This window comes from Scyliorhinus canicula, chromosome 19 (genome assembly GCF_902713615.1).
Source record: "Scyliorhinus canicula chromosome 19, sScyCan1.1, whole genome shotgun sequence".
NCBI lineage: Eukaryota > Metazoa > Chordata > Chondrichthyes > Carcharhiniformes > Scyliorhinidae > Scyliorhinus > Scyliorhinus canicula.
The window spans coordinates 16,215,952-16,232,378 of record NC_052164.1 but is presented as its reverse complement, the minus strand read 5'-3'; the positions used below and the strand labels follow the sequence as shown (position 1 = coordinate 16,232,378).

The 16,427-nt window shown below is 44.0% G+C and overlaps 1 protein-coding gene across 3 annotated transcripts in view; it reads left to right on the top strand.

Annotated features, from left to right (window-relative positions):
• The first annotated feature begins 8,712 nt into the window (after positions 1 to 8,712).
• The window catches only part of znf385c (zinc finger protein 385C), a 468,492-nt gene continuing 460,777 nt past the window's right edge, over positions 8,713 to 16,427 (top strand). For 2 of the 3 annotated variants that reach the window (XM_038778606.1, XM_038778605.1), the window contains exon 1: positions 8,713 to 8,815. In XM_038778606.1, coding sequence (XP_038634534.1) covers positions 8,770 to 8,815 — 46 coding nt within the window. In that variant the 5' untranslated portion in view covers positions 8,713 to 8,769. The remainder of the gene's footprint in view (positions 8,816 to 16,427) is intronic. The other variant, XM_038778607.1, reaches the window with a different exon arrangement.

Genomic DNA, 16,427 nt, shown 5'->3' with positions numbered 1-16,427 from the left:
ACCTGGTGGCCGTCGCGTTCATGGACTCTAAGAGCTCCACTTTCATCTCCGTGAAAAAACGGAGGAGAGCGGCCTGCTGCTCCTCCGCCCATTTCTTCCACTCCTCCGATGCACCGCCGGCCGCCATTTTGATTTTCTTCCCCCGCTTTTTTTGGGGAGCTGCTGCCGTTTTTCTTGCCGCTCCACTCCGGGTACCGACCATAAAATCGGTCTAGTTCTCCTCAGGGGACCTTCCCCCACCGGGATTCGTTTTTTCAGCGCCGTTGGGGCCCTCCAATTGGCCCAAAAACACCTTTGTCGCAGGAGCTTCCAAATGTGCGGCTTAGCTAGTCATAGCCGCAACCGGAAGTCCACAGAAAACTTTCTGAAGCAGCATATGACGTGATCTATTGGTAGAACAAATATTACACATGTTACTGTTACCAAAGACACATGCTTCATAGATCTAATATTACTTATCTCCTCGTTACAAAACTTGCTTAAGTTGTGACTAACTTTGTTCCTCTCTCACTATTTTTTTAAATCATCACTATTTAGAAAATATATTGTGTTCTATTTTCCTGAATGGATTTACATTATTTATTTAACATGAGAATAAGGGTTTTGACAAAGTAATTAACTTCGTAGATTACAAATGTTAAGTTTGTTGGACATCTGAAAGACTTTTTAAATATGTCATGCTATTATTTTGAAATGCATGTGCTCAGCTTAGTTATGACGGAAAATGGCTGGTAAATACAGGATGCACACAATTGTTTGGGTAGTTTGGTTAATTGTTTTATGTTACCTGCTTGTTCTTGAATAGTAGCTTTGAAAAACATTAAGTAATTTACTTGTTCAGTTTTCTGCTGAATATTTGTTCTTTATTGTATTTATTTACGGGATGTGGCCGGTGCTGGTTCGGCCAGTATTTAGTGCCCATCCCTAGTTTCCCATGAGAAATTGTTGGTAAGATTCCTTCTGCAACTGGTGCAGTTCCTGACAGTGCCACACACCAATAGTGCTGGTACGGAGGGAATTTCAGGATTTTGACACAGCGACAGTGAAGGAATGGCGATATATTTTCAAGTCAAGATGGTGAGTAACTTGGAGGGGGACCTCCAGAAAGTGGTATTCCCAAGTATCTGCTGACTTTGTCCTGCTAGACTGTTCATGCGTTTGGAAGGTGCTGCCGAAGGAACCTTCATGCGTTCCTGCAGTGCATCCTGTAGATGGTACACAGGGCTGCCACTGTTCTTCGGTGGTGGAGGGATTGAATGTTTGTGGAAGGTAATCAAGTGGGCTGCTTTGCCCTGGATGATGTTGAGCGTCTTGAGTGTTGTTGGAGCTGCACTCATCCAGGCAAGTGGAGAGTATTCCATTACACTCCTGACTCGCTATTATTGTTCCTCGCTACTATTTTTTTTGCTAGATTGCCCTTGTGTCCAAAATTGCCCTTAGTATTGGGTGGGGTTACTGGGTTATGGGGATAGGGCGGGGGTGTGGGCTTGGGTAGGGTGCTCTTTCCAAGAGCCGGTGCAGACTCAATGGGCCGAATGGCCTCCTTCTGCACTGTAAATTCTATAAAAATAAATTCTATTTGGTCATCCACCATTCCGTTATTAGATTGCAACTTAACAGATGAGTGATCATCTAAGTCAATTTTGTGTTTTGTTGCCCTCCAGTTATGTCTGAACAGTTATGTGAAGCTTACAGGTGTTCCACAGGGAATATAGCATCATGAGCTGTTTTACTTCTGAGGCCATACATTGTATTCTGGCCTCACGCTGGATGCAACATTTTTTCTATTTATTCATTTATTGCTGCTTCAATAGTATCATGATTAGCTTGGTTGGAGATTAATCCTCAATGCATTATTTGTTTACAGCAAAACATACTGATAGCCTATAAAGAAACAAAATACAGCGGATGCTGGAATCTGAAACTAGAACAGAGGGTTGGAAAACTCAACAGGTCTGGCAGCATCTGAAGGGAGAGATAACAGTTGGCTTGATTCTTCAGTAGAGAGTTGTGTTAGATATCAAACTGTAGCTGAGAGAGTTGTGTTAGATATCAAACTGTAGCTGTAAGAGATTGCAACAAATATGGCGGTCTTTAAAAACAAAAGACAGATGGCCTGGTGCGGGAGAGGGGAGGAGAAAGGACGTTTTTTGCATTGAGTCAATGCACGTATGGGATATTTTAAAAAAGGGGCTTTAAGATGGAGGAGAAAGGTTACAGTCTAAAGTTGCTGAACAGAGTTGTCTCCTGAGGGCTGTAACGTGCCTAATCGGAAGATGAGACCCTGCTCCTCCAGCTTACATTGGGCTTACTTATAACATATTTGTGGTTCTGATCTTAGTTCTACATTTACTAATGACCTAATAGGAGAAAAAAATCAAATTTACATATTAAAATTTTGTTACTATAATTAATTAAATACAATTTTAAAGAGCATTCCAATGAAAGAAAAAATACATGCCAGATTATTTCTCTTAATCCCTTTAAACAAATTGTCGACTGTTCTCATTACCGATAAATATATTAATCAGTCCTATATGCCCAGTAGCCATGCTACCAAAGTAACAAAATGTCTCTAAGTGTATCAGGCATACTTGATGTAAGGAACAGAAGGTTGTGGTCACTGCTTCCTATGGTGTCTACTCCATCTCATCTGAATGCAAGGTAGAATAAGGAAAGATATCCTCGATTAGGGGACCCTTTTCCCAGCCTTTTATCCTTCATTGGTGAAGTTTTTATCTCCACCAGAAAGAATACAGTAGATGAAAATGGCTTCTATTATCAAAATTAGAATGATGTTGGATCAAAATAAGTCCGGACTCTCTTATGCTGCTTTTAGCTATACAGTTGAAACAGTCGTGCAGGCATGTGGCTCCAAATATTTCAAATGTGTGCTCTTTTCCATACATAATGTAAAATGTTAACATCTTATGTTCACAAGGATAGACTTTTATTGTCATCCTCATCCCATATTCCTGATAAATCTGATAGAAGCCAGTTATGGGGAAAGAGGTCTTGTGGCGGAATGGGTAGCATCCCTATTTCTGAGTTTGAATCCCACCCCACGACGTGATGGCCAAGGAAGGTGCATTGATAATGTGGCCAAACAGTGTATCAAACTGCAAATCCATCCAACACACCAATGGCTGGTAGTAAGAGCGGGAGAGACCCCTGAGTGGCACCCCTCACATTATAGGCTCCTAGCGACAGACTGATGTGTTATGTACTCTGGGATAACACAGGCTGCAACTGGATGCAGCTTTAACCAAAAGATACTCCAGACCTTGAAGTTAGTTCAATCTGATTTATTGAACCAGTAGCGCAGTTAGCACAGTCCTCTATGAGTTCAACTCTCTGCTAACCTAAGTGTGGTTACTCTGTCTGACTGAACCAGACTAGCTCTTAGCCACGTGCTGGACGTTTGATACTGTAAATATACCCTGCCTCACTCTGTAGATGTTCATCAGTGGAAAGAGGCGGAGTGTGAGTGCCCTGTGCCTTTTCTAGTGAGATACCACCCCTGAGTGCCCTGCCTGCTCATTGGTTATGTCCTGCTCTCTGTGTTCATTAGGTGCCTGTCTGTGCCTGATCGCATATCATTATCTGCATGTCTGCATATCATGACAGACTGGTGACCTCTTCAGTGAATTACTAGCAATGGAAACAGAAGATAGTCTGCCTTTGTGCACCGTTAGGTGCGGCAAGAGAATTGGATTTGGAAACAGTTATGATAATAACTCCTGAATTGTCATAACAACTCACTTGGTTCATTAATGTCTCCAGGAAGGAAATCTGCTGTCTTTACTTGGTCTGGCCTATATGTGACTTCAGACCCACAGTAATATGTTTGACTCTGAGCTACACCTATACCCCATGAAATCACCTGGCAAGTTACTCAGTTCTATTCAAAAAGGAGACTCACCCCCACATTCTCAAGGAAAATTAGGGATTGGCAATTAATGCTGGCCTTACCAACGAGGCTCCATCCTGTGATTCGATACAAACAAATGTGGCTTTTAGGTCTTTCCCTAAGTTTTATTTACGTTGGTGAGATATTACAGTTATCTGTCCAAATTACAGATGATCTCATCATTTAGATCATGTAATTCTGTAACATTACTGCAGCAAATCAAGTGGTTTAGTGCAGAAGCCTGCTGTCAACAAGAGAATCTTTGTAAACTGGAACAATGTCACTTCTCTGCCTGCCTATGTTATTTAGAATTGCACAGGTTGGATTTCAGATAACATCAGTAACCTGCTCAACCTTTTAGTTAGCAGCTTATGAGTTGATCTAACATGCTACCACTTTACAACATACGCAGGGCTTCATACATTGCCGATTTTCTTAAAAAACTTTCCACTGTTTCTTTGCACCTTTGTCTCCTTTACTCACACACTCCCGAAAACGAGGTGCAATCTGAAGTCTAATTATGATGTTCTTTAGATAAATGATGAATATTGACTGCTTCATAGATAATTATTCAGCTAATTTATACTGGAAACGTAAAGTTTCTAGTCCAAATACAACTTATTTCTTCTGACCTTTATTTCTGCTGGAAGTGGGCTGAGCTGGAACAGTAATGGTAATCGATTGGGAGAGTGAGGGCGGAAGGGGAGGGGGGGGGGGTGCCTGAAGGTGGAATGGGGGGGGTGGGGTGGTTGGGTAGTTGTTACTGCCCAGAGCAGATTTGGACCTGGGGTTTGCCTGCATATCTGAGAATCCTGGGGTCTCTGGCAGCTCTGCTACCCAGTTGATATAGTCATGGTCACAGCCCAATGATGATTGGATAAATCACAATCAATTTTCATGACATGGCATTCCAGGACTTTTACCAGTATTTTGAGATTGTATCCTGCAGTTTATAATTAGATACATCTGGTTATGGTACCGTGTAAGACGCAATTTCAAGTTTTATTGCAGCATTTTAGAAACCAAGTCTGTGATTCGATCCTTTTTTTGCATGATGCCTGCATTTCATGGCCTTGCATTGTCTATATTATAATATGTTTAGTAAATGATTTTCTTTAAATTAGTATTCTAACGTTTCAGTGAACACTCCCATTGACTTTAAATGAGAGTGAAAGAGAGCAGTAAAATTGGATCTTTCCCTAGGTCACAACAAAGTAATGAAACAAATTCCCTCTGGGTACTTTTCCTAACAATTTATTCTATCTGTGGTTTATGTTATGTAAATTTTATTTAAAAAAAAAGAATAACTCTAATCAGGGTGTATGTTTAATGCACTGTACAGTTGTCGTGGGATTTTAGACATCAGTCAGAAAGCTATACAATGCAATTTACTACAAGGGGAATGGAATATAGAAGTAGGAATGTTCTGCTACAGTTCCACAGGGCATTGGTAAAACCACATCTGGAACAGTGTGTGCAATTGTGGTCACCTGACTTCAGAAAGCACAACATTACATTGGAAGCAATTCAGACAAGGTCCACGCAACTGATCCCTGAGATGGGGCGGTTATCTTATGAGGAAAGGTTGGACAGGCTGGGTCTGTGACCATTGAAGTTTAGAAGAATGAGATGACTTTATTGAAACATGTAACATCCTGAATAATTTGGCAGAGTGGATGCTGAGCAGATGTGCCCCCTTCTGGGAGAGATCAAAACGAGGGGGGCACGGTGTAAAAATAAGGCGTTTCCCGTTTCTGACAGAGGTGAGGAGTTTTCAGAAGGCCATCAGTCCATGGAACTCTTCCCTACAGAGCAGTATTCAGGGGGAGGGGGGGGCGGGGGAGGGGGGGGGGGGGGGGGGGGGGCTAGGATGAAATGTGGCATTGAGGCCACAATCAGATTAGCCTGGCTCAAAGGGCCGAGTGGCCTACTCTTATTCTGAATTTGTATGTTCATATTTTTGTAGCAGAGAGTCAATTTGGCTCACATGTAGCATTCCTGCATCTGTCAGAGTAGAGAGATGACACCAGTACTGGATCAGGCACCAGTGCAGCACTGATGGAAAATTGCGTTGTAGGAGATGCTGATTTACAATTGTGATGCACAATCTGCTTGTTCTGGTGGCTGTATAGGATTCCATTGTATAAAAACAGAAATGCTGGAAATACTCAGGGGGTCTGGCAGAATCGTTGGAGAGAGAAACAGAGTGAACTGCTTACGGCGAAGGGTCACATTAACTCTGAGCGGAATTCTCCTGCCCCAACCCCCCGCAAACGGTGGGTTTGCCCACTGCAGGGGTGGTTCGCCATCAGCTGCCGGTGGGATCTCACGGTCTCGCCGAAGTCGATGATAATTTGCCCCCCCCGCCCCCGCCCGTGCCGCCATCAGGGAACCCAGGGCGAGGGTTGACTTCGGCGGGTCCAAACGGCAAGAAGGGCTGGAGAACTCCACCACCTCTATTTTCCCCCACCACTGATGTTGCTGATTATTTCCAGCATTTTCTGTTTTTAACACAGGTTCGCAGCACCAGTAGTATTTTTCTTTGGTATTCAGATTCCACGACGTTCTGCCTAACTTTCATCCTGAATCAGCACCACTGCAAGCAGATTAGCAAGTCATTCACCTTATTATCTTGCTGTATGAAAACCGATTATCACCTTTAGCAACAAAACAATGCTGGCTGCACTTCAAATGTTATGTAAAGCATATAGGAACCTATTGAGAATATTAATGGTGCTTTGGAAATCCAAGTTAATTTTTTGCATGTGGCAGAGGATTTTTAAAAATTCAACCATTATTTTGATAAGCAAATTATAAACGTCTGTGGAAGGGTCATTTGAACCCAAAATGTTAACTCTGTTTCCCTTTCCATAGATGCTGCCAGACCTGCTGAGTTTATCCAGCATTATTTGTTTTATTTTTATTGTAAACTTCTGTTTAGTTTCAGGTGCAATTGAAGTAGATAGAATGGGGAAAGCCATTAGCTTTGTTAAATAGGCAAAAGAAAGCTCCCTCTATGTGATATGTTAGAATATTCAAGTGACTCATGATATGACAGGATGTGACAACATTGCTGCCTGCTATTTTAGATCCCTCTCTAACTCTCCAGTGTGGAAAGCATCTCCTTGCATTATTTATATTTCTGTTGTTGCCTGTCCCAAAAGCAAACAGAGAGGAAAGTACCCAGGATGTTAATGGAGCACAAGTTCTATCCCAGATCTCCTGCAGCAACTACACGGAAGCGATACACTGTGGGAAGCTGAAAGTTTGAAATTTAAAAACAAATGCTGAAAATACTATGCCAGCGGCTGTGGGGAGAAACAGTGTTAACACTTCAGGGCGAGGTGAAGGTCTTCTTGACCTGTTATGGTGGAATTTTCTGCGCTCCTCCCAATCGCGACAAGGTTGGTGGGGGATGGGGGGGGGGGGGGGGGTTGCAAGCCGGAAAATGCAACCAGCTGTTCAGACGTCCATTGACTTTGGCGGGACGGGATTTTCAGGTCACGCCAAAGTCAACGGTCTTCTGAACGGCTGGTCGCATTATCCGGTTCGGCCCCCCCAGCACAACAGGGCCATTAAAACCCCGCCCATTAATTCTGTTTCTATCCACAGGTGCTGCTTGACCTGCTGACTATTTCCAGCACTTTCTGTTCTCCTGTTACACCGGGTATCTCATAATTAGTGTGGAAAGGGCAAAGGACTACAGATGCCTAGTTAGCAAGCTATTTGATGTCTACGTTGAAATGAGCTTATGCATTGGTGATTCGCCATCAGCTGCCGGTGGGATCTCTCGATCTCACCGAAGTCGATGATAATTTGCACTCCTTGCCCGTGCCGCCGTCAGGGAACCGAGGGCGAGGGTTGACTTCGGCGGGTCCAAACGGCAAGAAGGGCTGGAGAATTCCACCACCTCTATTTTTCCCCCACCACAGATGTTGCTGATTATTTCCAGCATTTTCTGTTTTTAACGCAGGTTCGCAGCACCCGCAGTATTTTTCTTTGGTATTCAGATTCCACGGCGTTCTGCCTAACTTTCATCCTGAATCAGCTTATTGCAGGCAGAGTTCCAGATTCCCACCAGCCTCTGAGAGAAAATGTTTTTCCTCAAATCCCCTCCAAATCTCCTGCCCCTGACCTTTAATCTACACCCCCCCCCCCCCAACACACACACCCCCTTCCTGGCTATTGACCCCTCTACCAAGGGGAAAAGTTTCTTCCCATCTAAGTCCCTCATAATATTGTACATGCCATGAGGGTGCCATGTTAAATCTGGCATGCAAAAGAGAAGTGTGATAGATGGATGAAGCATGCGTGCCCGTTGTCTTTGGCACAGGCTGGCTTTGAGGGTGCCCAGGGTCTGTTTCGCGTTTGCCCATTGGGGTGTCGGGGTGCGCCCCCTGGCACCAGGCTGATAAGCAGGCCGCTTTAATTGGTAGTGATGCCTTCGTCGCGGTCAGCTGCACATTTGATGGCACTGGAGTGTTATTTTTTTTATTGTCACCATCATCAGCATCATCTCTCTGTGACTTATGGAAGCTATCTGCCAGCGAGAGAGAGACACACAGACAGAGAGAGACAGTGCTGGTAATGATAGTGCGGATGATGCTCCTCTTAGACAGGGGCCGCCTCCTGTCACTCATGTCCCGACAGGTGGCCGGAGGGGCGGGGGTGGGGGGCACGGGGGGCACCCACGCCCGCCCCCACGCCCGCCCCCACCCACCCCTGGCTGGGGAAGAGCGCGCGCGCACACCCTCTGCCGGGGCGCGCCTCCCACCCCCTCTCCCCGTGCGCGCGCGCGGCCGTGCACGCGCTCCGGGCTGCGCTGCCGCCGCTGCCCACAGGTCTCGGGATTGAGAGAAATGTTAGAGGCAGCGAAGGAGGTAGAGCTCGGGATCAGCACAGGAGGTAGGGTGACTTCTTCTTTCTGCCTTACACGCACACATTGGAAAGGAAAAATAAAGGATATCAGAGTGGGGGGTGGGGGGGTGGGGGGCTCAGGTATTCCTGAAACTACTGGGTCCCCCCCCCCCCAAAAAAAAATATGTTTGCATGTGTCACCTGAGAAACCTGTCAGACAATATTGGGTGTGTGGATCCTCTGAAGAGAGTGGATCTTGTGAGGTGCAGGAGGATTCAGGTATGGGACACAGTGCAGAAATGATGCTTTCTCCCCCTGTTTGAGGGGAAGTTTTTATCTTGTAAATGCCCTGCCAGCAAAAACCAGCAATGCCTCAGCATCTCAGAGATAAACTTGTGCCGCCGACCTCGTTACGTTTAAAATAATATATATATATTTGAGTACTTCGCCTGATGCACCGGGTCCCAGGCGCTATTTTCTCCCAAGAGAAAATAGCCCATGTTGGACCGCACTTTGGGGGGGGGGTGATTTTCCATTCTGGCGGAGGCGATGGAAATGTGCTGTTTGTGTCTCCTGGTTTTCCTGCGCTCAAAAGTTCCACTGCAGGCATTTCATTAAATAGTTTTTTTTTAAAAGAAAAAAAAATTGCCTCAAATCATGAAAGCCTTCGGGGGCTACAGTCAGAGATGTCGTCGGCATTTCAAACCGCGAGGCAACCAACACACACTTTTTCTGTTGCCGTTGATGAGCCAGTTTTCGTGAAGTGCATCTTTTGATTTTGGTGGCATTCCTTTAGACTCACAGTGACTGCACAGGGGAGCACCTCTCCCTCCCCATCTCCCCGGTGAAAGCATCCTCGCTGTGAATTGAAAAGGAAGTCGGTGCTTTGGTACTTTCTTTTCGCCTATTTGTCTCCCTCTGTGTGTTGCTTTGAGATGAGTTGTGATCATTAGGAAGAGGTGCCCCTGAGGTGGGTATAGATATATATTCCGGAGATAATTTTAAATTCCATTTTTGTTGTAATGAGAATAATTGGTGTACATCTTCAATGACATACAACTTAGATTATTGACATTTAACACCTGGAGTTGGAAGTCGTGCTGACTTGAAATCTATTGGTACTTTTGATGTTTTCATTGGATAGGTCAGTTTATCACAGTATATCAATTGTATTTGTGGAACAGAAACTTTTAAAGAAAGTACTAGATCTAACTACTTTTCAATTTTAATTTTTAATCATTGACATTTCTGAAGGCTTTATATTCACAAAATGTTGAAAGTTTGTCCAAGGTTCTTTACTCTGCGCATTCCAACTCAAACAGGCAAAAGCAGGGTGAGAATTTGGGAGGGGGATGAGGGTGGGATCACATACATATTTCCCTTCTGACCAGTCCAAACCAATGTTGATAGTGCCGTTGTCAAAGATTACTACTTCTCTTGAAATGGGGAATGGTGCTCATAGACCCAAAGACTTCTGTGGGAAGGTGGTATTTACAACATCTGGGCAACAGTGATGAATTGTTTGAGGTCTTTTGATGCAAAGTATTTCCAGTCCTGTAGTTTTTTTTTCAGCTTGAAAACTTTGAGTTTTCACCAGCTCCTGTTTCAGAAGATCATCATAGAATCATAGAATTTACAATGCAGAAGGAGGCCATTCGGCCCATGGAGTCTGCACCAGCCCTTACAAAGAGCACCCTACTTACGCCCACCTAGCTACCCTATCCCCGTAACCCAGTAACCCCCACTTAACATTTTTTGGACACTAAGGACAATTTGGCATGGCCAATCCACCTAACCCGCACATCTTTGGACTGTGGGAGGAAACCGGAGCACCCGGAGAAAACACATGCAGACACGGGGAGAACGTGCAGACTCCGCACAGACAGTGACCCAGCCGGGAATCAAACCTGGGACCCTGGAGCTATGAAGCAACTGTGCTCACCACTGTGCTACCATGCTGCACACCTATGCTACCGTGCTGCCCACAACCAATGTGGGTTAACCAAAGTTAAGATCCATGTCAGTGGTGATCTCTCCTTGTCGCAGTGGGATTCCTAAGATTTAGCTGTGAAGTAGAGCAGGATTCCTTTCACTTAAGCACAGAGCAGAAACACACTCACCCTTCAAAGTACAGTGATTCTCAAGAAATCACAGTGTTCTACCATCGACTGTTTGTTCTTTTACTCGCTCAGTTCTAATGCTTCATAGTACCTAACAACCTACTCAAAAGTCAGGAGGTTTTATAGCTTTCAAACAAGTGATTTTTGAGAATGCAAATTGGTAATGGATTTTTTAGTTATTAAGAAAACCCAGTATGTCCCGTTGTCAAGAAGGAATAAAAATCACTCCCCTTGAGGATTACTGTCACAATCTGAACCCATCAATCAGGCAATTTTAATGATAATAAACATTTGAGTGTCATTCATATCAGGATATTAGGTCAGAGAGCTGATTTAAAGTATGCTGGAATTTTAATTATAACAACCATTTGGTATATAATGACACTGTGAGCACACCTAAGGTAAAGACAGTCCCCACTTTCCCAACAGTAAGATGATGATGACTGAAAGATCTATTTGTAGCATGTCAATACTTTCCAGGTATGAGTGAGTCAACTAAGCTAAATTCAAAACTTAACTTTTAATAATTTATAGCAGTGAATATAACTGCTCTCATAAGACTCTTCAACCCACTTCCTGCTCCTTCATGCTAAAAAGGTCCAGCTCCAAATATTACTGTTGATAACATTAACAAACAAATGGTTGACTTCTTGAAAATATAGGATTTTGCCTGCTATCGTCTTGCAAGTGTTAACCCATTTATTTTCAGTAATAGTCAGTAACAGACAGAGCAATGTTAAATCAACATGTTAAGTGTTCACTATTTTTGCCAGCAGTAGGTTTTCGGTTTGAGAACATAAACAAAATGATGCCATGCTTAAAATGCCACAAGGTAACATAATTCAACCACATGTTTGCAGTTCTATATAATTCAAATATATGAAAGATTCTGTAGGTTACGTTTGGTGGTGGTGGGCAGTTGTCCCTTGATTCAAGGATGGCATCTACTCAAGTTTGCGAGTTTCTGCCATAGGTCTTCATGTGACTATGAATAGACCGATTCTCCACCTGCAGATCTTTGTGCACATGGGGCAGGATGTTGCAAGCAATAGTGTGACCCAGAGTGTAGGGTTTGTTTCCTTTTCTTCCTTTCTGTGCAGCCACTCCGTCTCATCATTAAGACGCTGAGACTCAAAGTGTGATGCATCTTGATGGACAAGATGTCACCAGTGAGCTCCTCACAGTCATTGATGTCAATACTGCGACACTTCCAAGGAGAGCTTCAGAGTGCCTTTGATTGCATTTCTATCCTTTGGTCAAAATAAGAATTGTATAACTTAATGTATAATCATTCTATGTCACCTTTTTCATTTGGTAGCTTTTATCATTAGCACTTCTCTAGTCTTTTTATCTAGATTGTCTGGCATTCCTTCTTCAGCAGATGTCTTGCATGATGCAAACCAATGTTACTATCTTTTACTTACCACTTAACTGCAATCATTCAAACATCATGATGCAGATTCATCTGAGGTGAGACGTTCTATTTTGAATATTGAATCTCTTACTGATCCGCGGTAAATTACTTTGAAAACATAATCAACATATAAATTTATTTTTTGGGGTAACATGTTTGACTGCCTGTGTCATCTGTGCGGGTGGTTGTTTAAAATTCCAGAGCACTTAATTTTGTACAGTATCTGGGAAAGAGTGAAGAGTTCTTCTCCAGGCCTTCCGGCCAGCATTTCCGGATTGAACAAAACCATTCCAAAACAGGGTGGTCATTCATCTTATGGTCGTTCTCAGGACTTGGTGCCACAGAATGGTTGCGTTATTTGCCTACATACGAACGGTCATAAAAGTAATTGACTATATGTTGCACTTTGAGATGTTTCACTATGTAAGACACTCTATAAATACAAGTATCAAAACAAGCAATCAAGATTTGTCTAGCAGAGCTGGTGCAATCCAGGTTTTGCCTACATAAGTGGGTAAAAGTAAAGTGCATGAAGCACTGGACACTAACAATATGGGGGTATACAATCTGTCCATACCACCTGTCCGAAGTAAAGGCAGTTTGGGTATTAGCTTTATTCACTTATCTCTTGGCACACGGAAAGGTATCATCTGGTGCATGTGAGAATAGAAAGCAACAAATGGATTTTTTTGATTTGTTAATATTAATTTAAGCACACGGCAATATAACTTGCACCATAGGTTGCATTGTTCTGTCTATAAAATAAAAATGAACACTGGCTTTTGCAGAGCTATTTTTTGCTCCATATATGTGGACACAATAATAGTTGTTGAATATTTAAAATGGAATATTAATTCCTCCGTTCAACCATGTGCCTCAGAAAATGTTCCCTTGGTGAACAAATTGCACCGATAAACAGACCTAAAGTAGGAAAAGCGAATGACCTGCATGCTCAAAACCATGACAACAACTGCAGAACCAATAATTTACCACTGCTTTCAGATACACCACATTTTCTAATACATCATTACATCACCATCTGCTGCGCTGCTTTAATCTGTGGTGATTCTCATCATATTCCTGTGTTCTGACCTTGTGTAAGCTGTGACATTCATCATTTGCTTCAGTGATGCTACCCCTTGTCTTTGAACCATGAAGTTATCATTCGACTATTCTTCTGCGGGACTTTGGTGCAACCTGTCAGCTGGCAGTGTGTTCTGCCAGAGGCACCAGCCAAGGTTTCCCCGAGGGATCGCACCTGAAATTGGGTGGGGTCATGAATGTGGTTGAATGTGGGTGGTGTGGATTTCCACTACCACACTATCCTCCGTCTGCCCCAGGGAGACAACAGCTTCCTTTTGTGGGGCGTTCTGGAACGAGAGGATGAGAGGTAGAAAATTTCGCTACCTCAGAGTGTGGAGGATGCCGGGACAGTGAGTAAATTTAAGGAGGAGTTGGATGGATTTTTAATTGGTCATGGGTTGAAGGGTTTTGGAGAATGGGAAGGCTGGTGGAGTTAAGGCCAGGATGAGATGAGCCATGATCGAATGGTGGAGCAGACTCGAGGGGTCAAATGGCCTAATTCTGCTCCTATATATTTCATGAACTTAATCTCGCCTTCACTGCCTGTCATATGCAAATTATGGTTAAGAGAACAAGGTCTGGCAAATTTCCCTCCCATCCACCTGTATTAATCATTCCTGGGGCTGCGCAATGGAAGTGATGTTAGGTGGCAATAATTGGACCTTCTCCGTAACACACCTGCTGAAGGTGTCAATCTCAGTTAAAGGTTTTTCTTTGGCCAGAGTCGGGGCAGATTTTGAGGAGGGGATGGGGGAGGAGGAGGAGGTGGTGCTATAGGTGGAAATTTTGCCACAGCATGACCATCCTGTCTTTCAGAAAATAAGTAAGAAGTGGCCTGTTTGTTCAAACGTGTATGAAAGAGTCCATAGCAGTATTTGAATAAGAGCATAGTGCGCTGACCAATGCTTATTCCTCAACCAACATACAAAATGTGGTTCTTTATTTCATTTCTCAGTTTTGAGAATTTGCTGTGGGCATGATCTACTGGCCACGTTGCGCCCGAAGGGGGTCGCGGTGCAGTGAGTAGATGCTGGGGAGATCCTTCTTCCGTGATCTACTTGGCTCGACATGCCTTGCTAGATCTAACGGGATCTCTCGAAATGTCACAATCTGAATCCCGCCCTTTGAGGGGGGAATCGGTATTTGACAAACCTGCTGGTCTCATTCTAATATGCACTCACCTGATTTACCAAGGCCCTGGGATCTAACCCCTTCGCCTTGGAGACCTCTGTGCTAGTCCTCAGGAGATCGAAGGGCCCAGGTGGTTGCCCTCTGCGCAGGGTGGTACACTGGCACTGCTGGTGCCTGTGGGTACCTTGGCATTGCCAGCCTGGTACCCTGGCAATGCCAACTGAATGCCTGACTGGCACTAATTGCCAAGGTGCCCAAGTCGCAATGCCACCTGGCAGGGGCACTGCCAAGGTACCAGGATGGTGATGCCAAGGTGCCAGACTGGCATTTTTTCCATGCCGGGGAACAGGACCAGGGGTGCCCTGCCTGTGTGAGTTGGGGTTCGGGGAGCACAAGGACCCTCTTATAGGTGAGTTGGGGTTTTTGGGGGGGGGGGGGGGCTGTCACATTGGGGGAGGGGGGGGTAGTTAAGAGATTGGGTACCATTTTAAAATAGCGTCCGATCTCCTCCTCGACTGAGGAGTTTCGACAAGCGGAGCTAAGTGCGGTCTTGGTGGGGCGTTCCCTGCCGAGACCCCAGATTGCAACAAAGTCCGGGAAACATCTGGCTAAACGCGTTCAAACATGGGATTTCACTGCAATTTGGTTAAACCGTGCCCTGTGCTTTTGCCTTACCTACCTGCAACTGTGACTAAATTTTGAGGTTAATTCATTGACTCTGAGCTACTTCGGGTCATCCTGCGGATCTAGAAGATTTCTGTCTGTACTCGTTGTAGGAAGAGAAAATGCACCAGAGGCTCATTGGCTCCAATCGAAGATCTGGATCCAGCATCATACAACACATGTGATTCAGCTATCAATGCATTGTTTGTTGACATCCCCAAATGTACTCAACACTCTAAAACTACTATAATTGCTGGGTCTTTAACTATATTCTTTTTTAAATCAATTCCTGTAAGAATACCAATGGTATTTGCAACACCTCTTGGACCAACCATTACTGTGTGAATTAGAATGCATGAACAACCTAAATCGCAAGGGCATTCAAGGACTTTTTAGAATCAGCATGAGCTGCAGGGTGATTTAGCATAACATGAAAAAGATGCTGTCACTGCCCTGATGTTTATGTTTTGTGAAATATATTAAGTTTAATGCTTATTTTGTTTAGATTCCTCAGTGCAGCACAAATGGGTCAGTGATTAGCATTTTGATGCTGGGAATGTTGTTGTTCCTTAAAGGGTCGGAGAATGGAATGCTTTCCTACAAGGAGCGGCTGAGGCAAAAGCCACTGCACCTTTCAAGAGAACAGTGGATTATTATTTGAAGCCAGATGCAGATACAGGGCTGTGAGGAGAAGCAGTGTTGATTGATTTTGCGATGCTCAAGCGGGAACCTTGACCAGATGGACCAATTTCCCTCCTCCGTGTAATAAACCTCCATGAACTTTGGCCAGCGTCGCTGAGGTTACCATGTGTTTAACATGTACAAACAGTTTAACATCAGGGTGCCTGTGAGAGAAACACTGCCATGAAAAAGCAGTGTGCCAGAAACCCAGCCAGGGTCAAGAAACACTGTGGCGAGGGACATACCACAAGGAAGCATTTTGAGTGGTCAGAAGCCAGTTGAATGAATATGAGGCAGTGGTTAGCACTTGTACTGAAATGGTTAAAAATTATCATTCAGCAAGTGACATCTGAAAAGTACAAAATACTGCCGGTCAACCCATATATAAATTACAGACATTGGTGAAAATATAGCTTTGTATTTGCCACAAGGAATGGCTGAGGCAAAACCATTGTGTTTCTTAAGGGGACAGTGAAATAATATTTGAAGACGGATGGAGACACAGGGTGAAAAGGAGAAGGCGGAACTCATCAAGTATGAATGTCGGACCCAGTTTTAACTCTTTGAA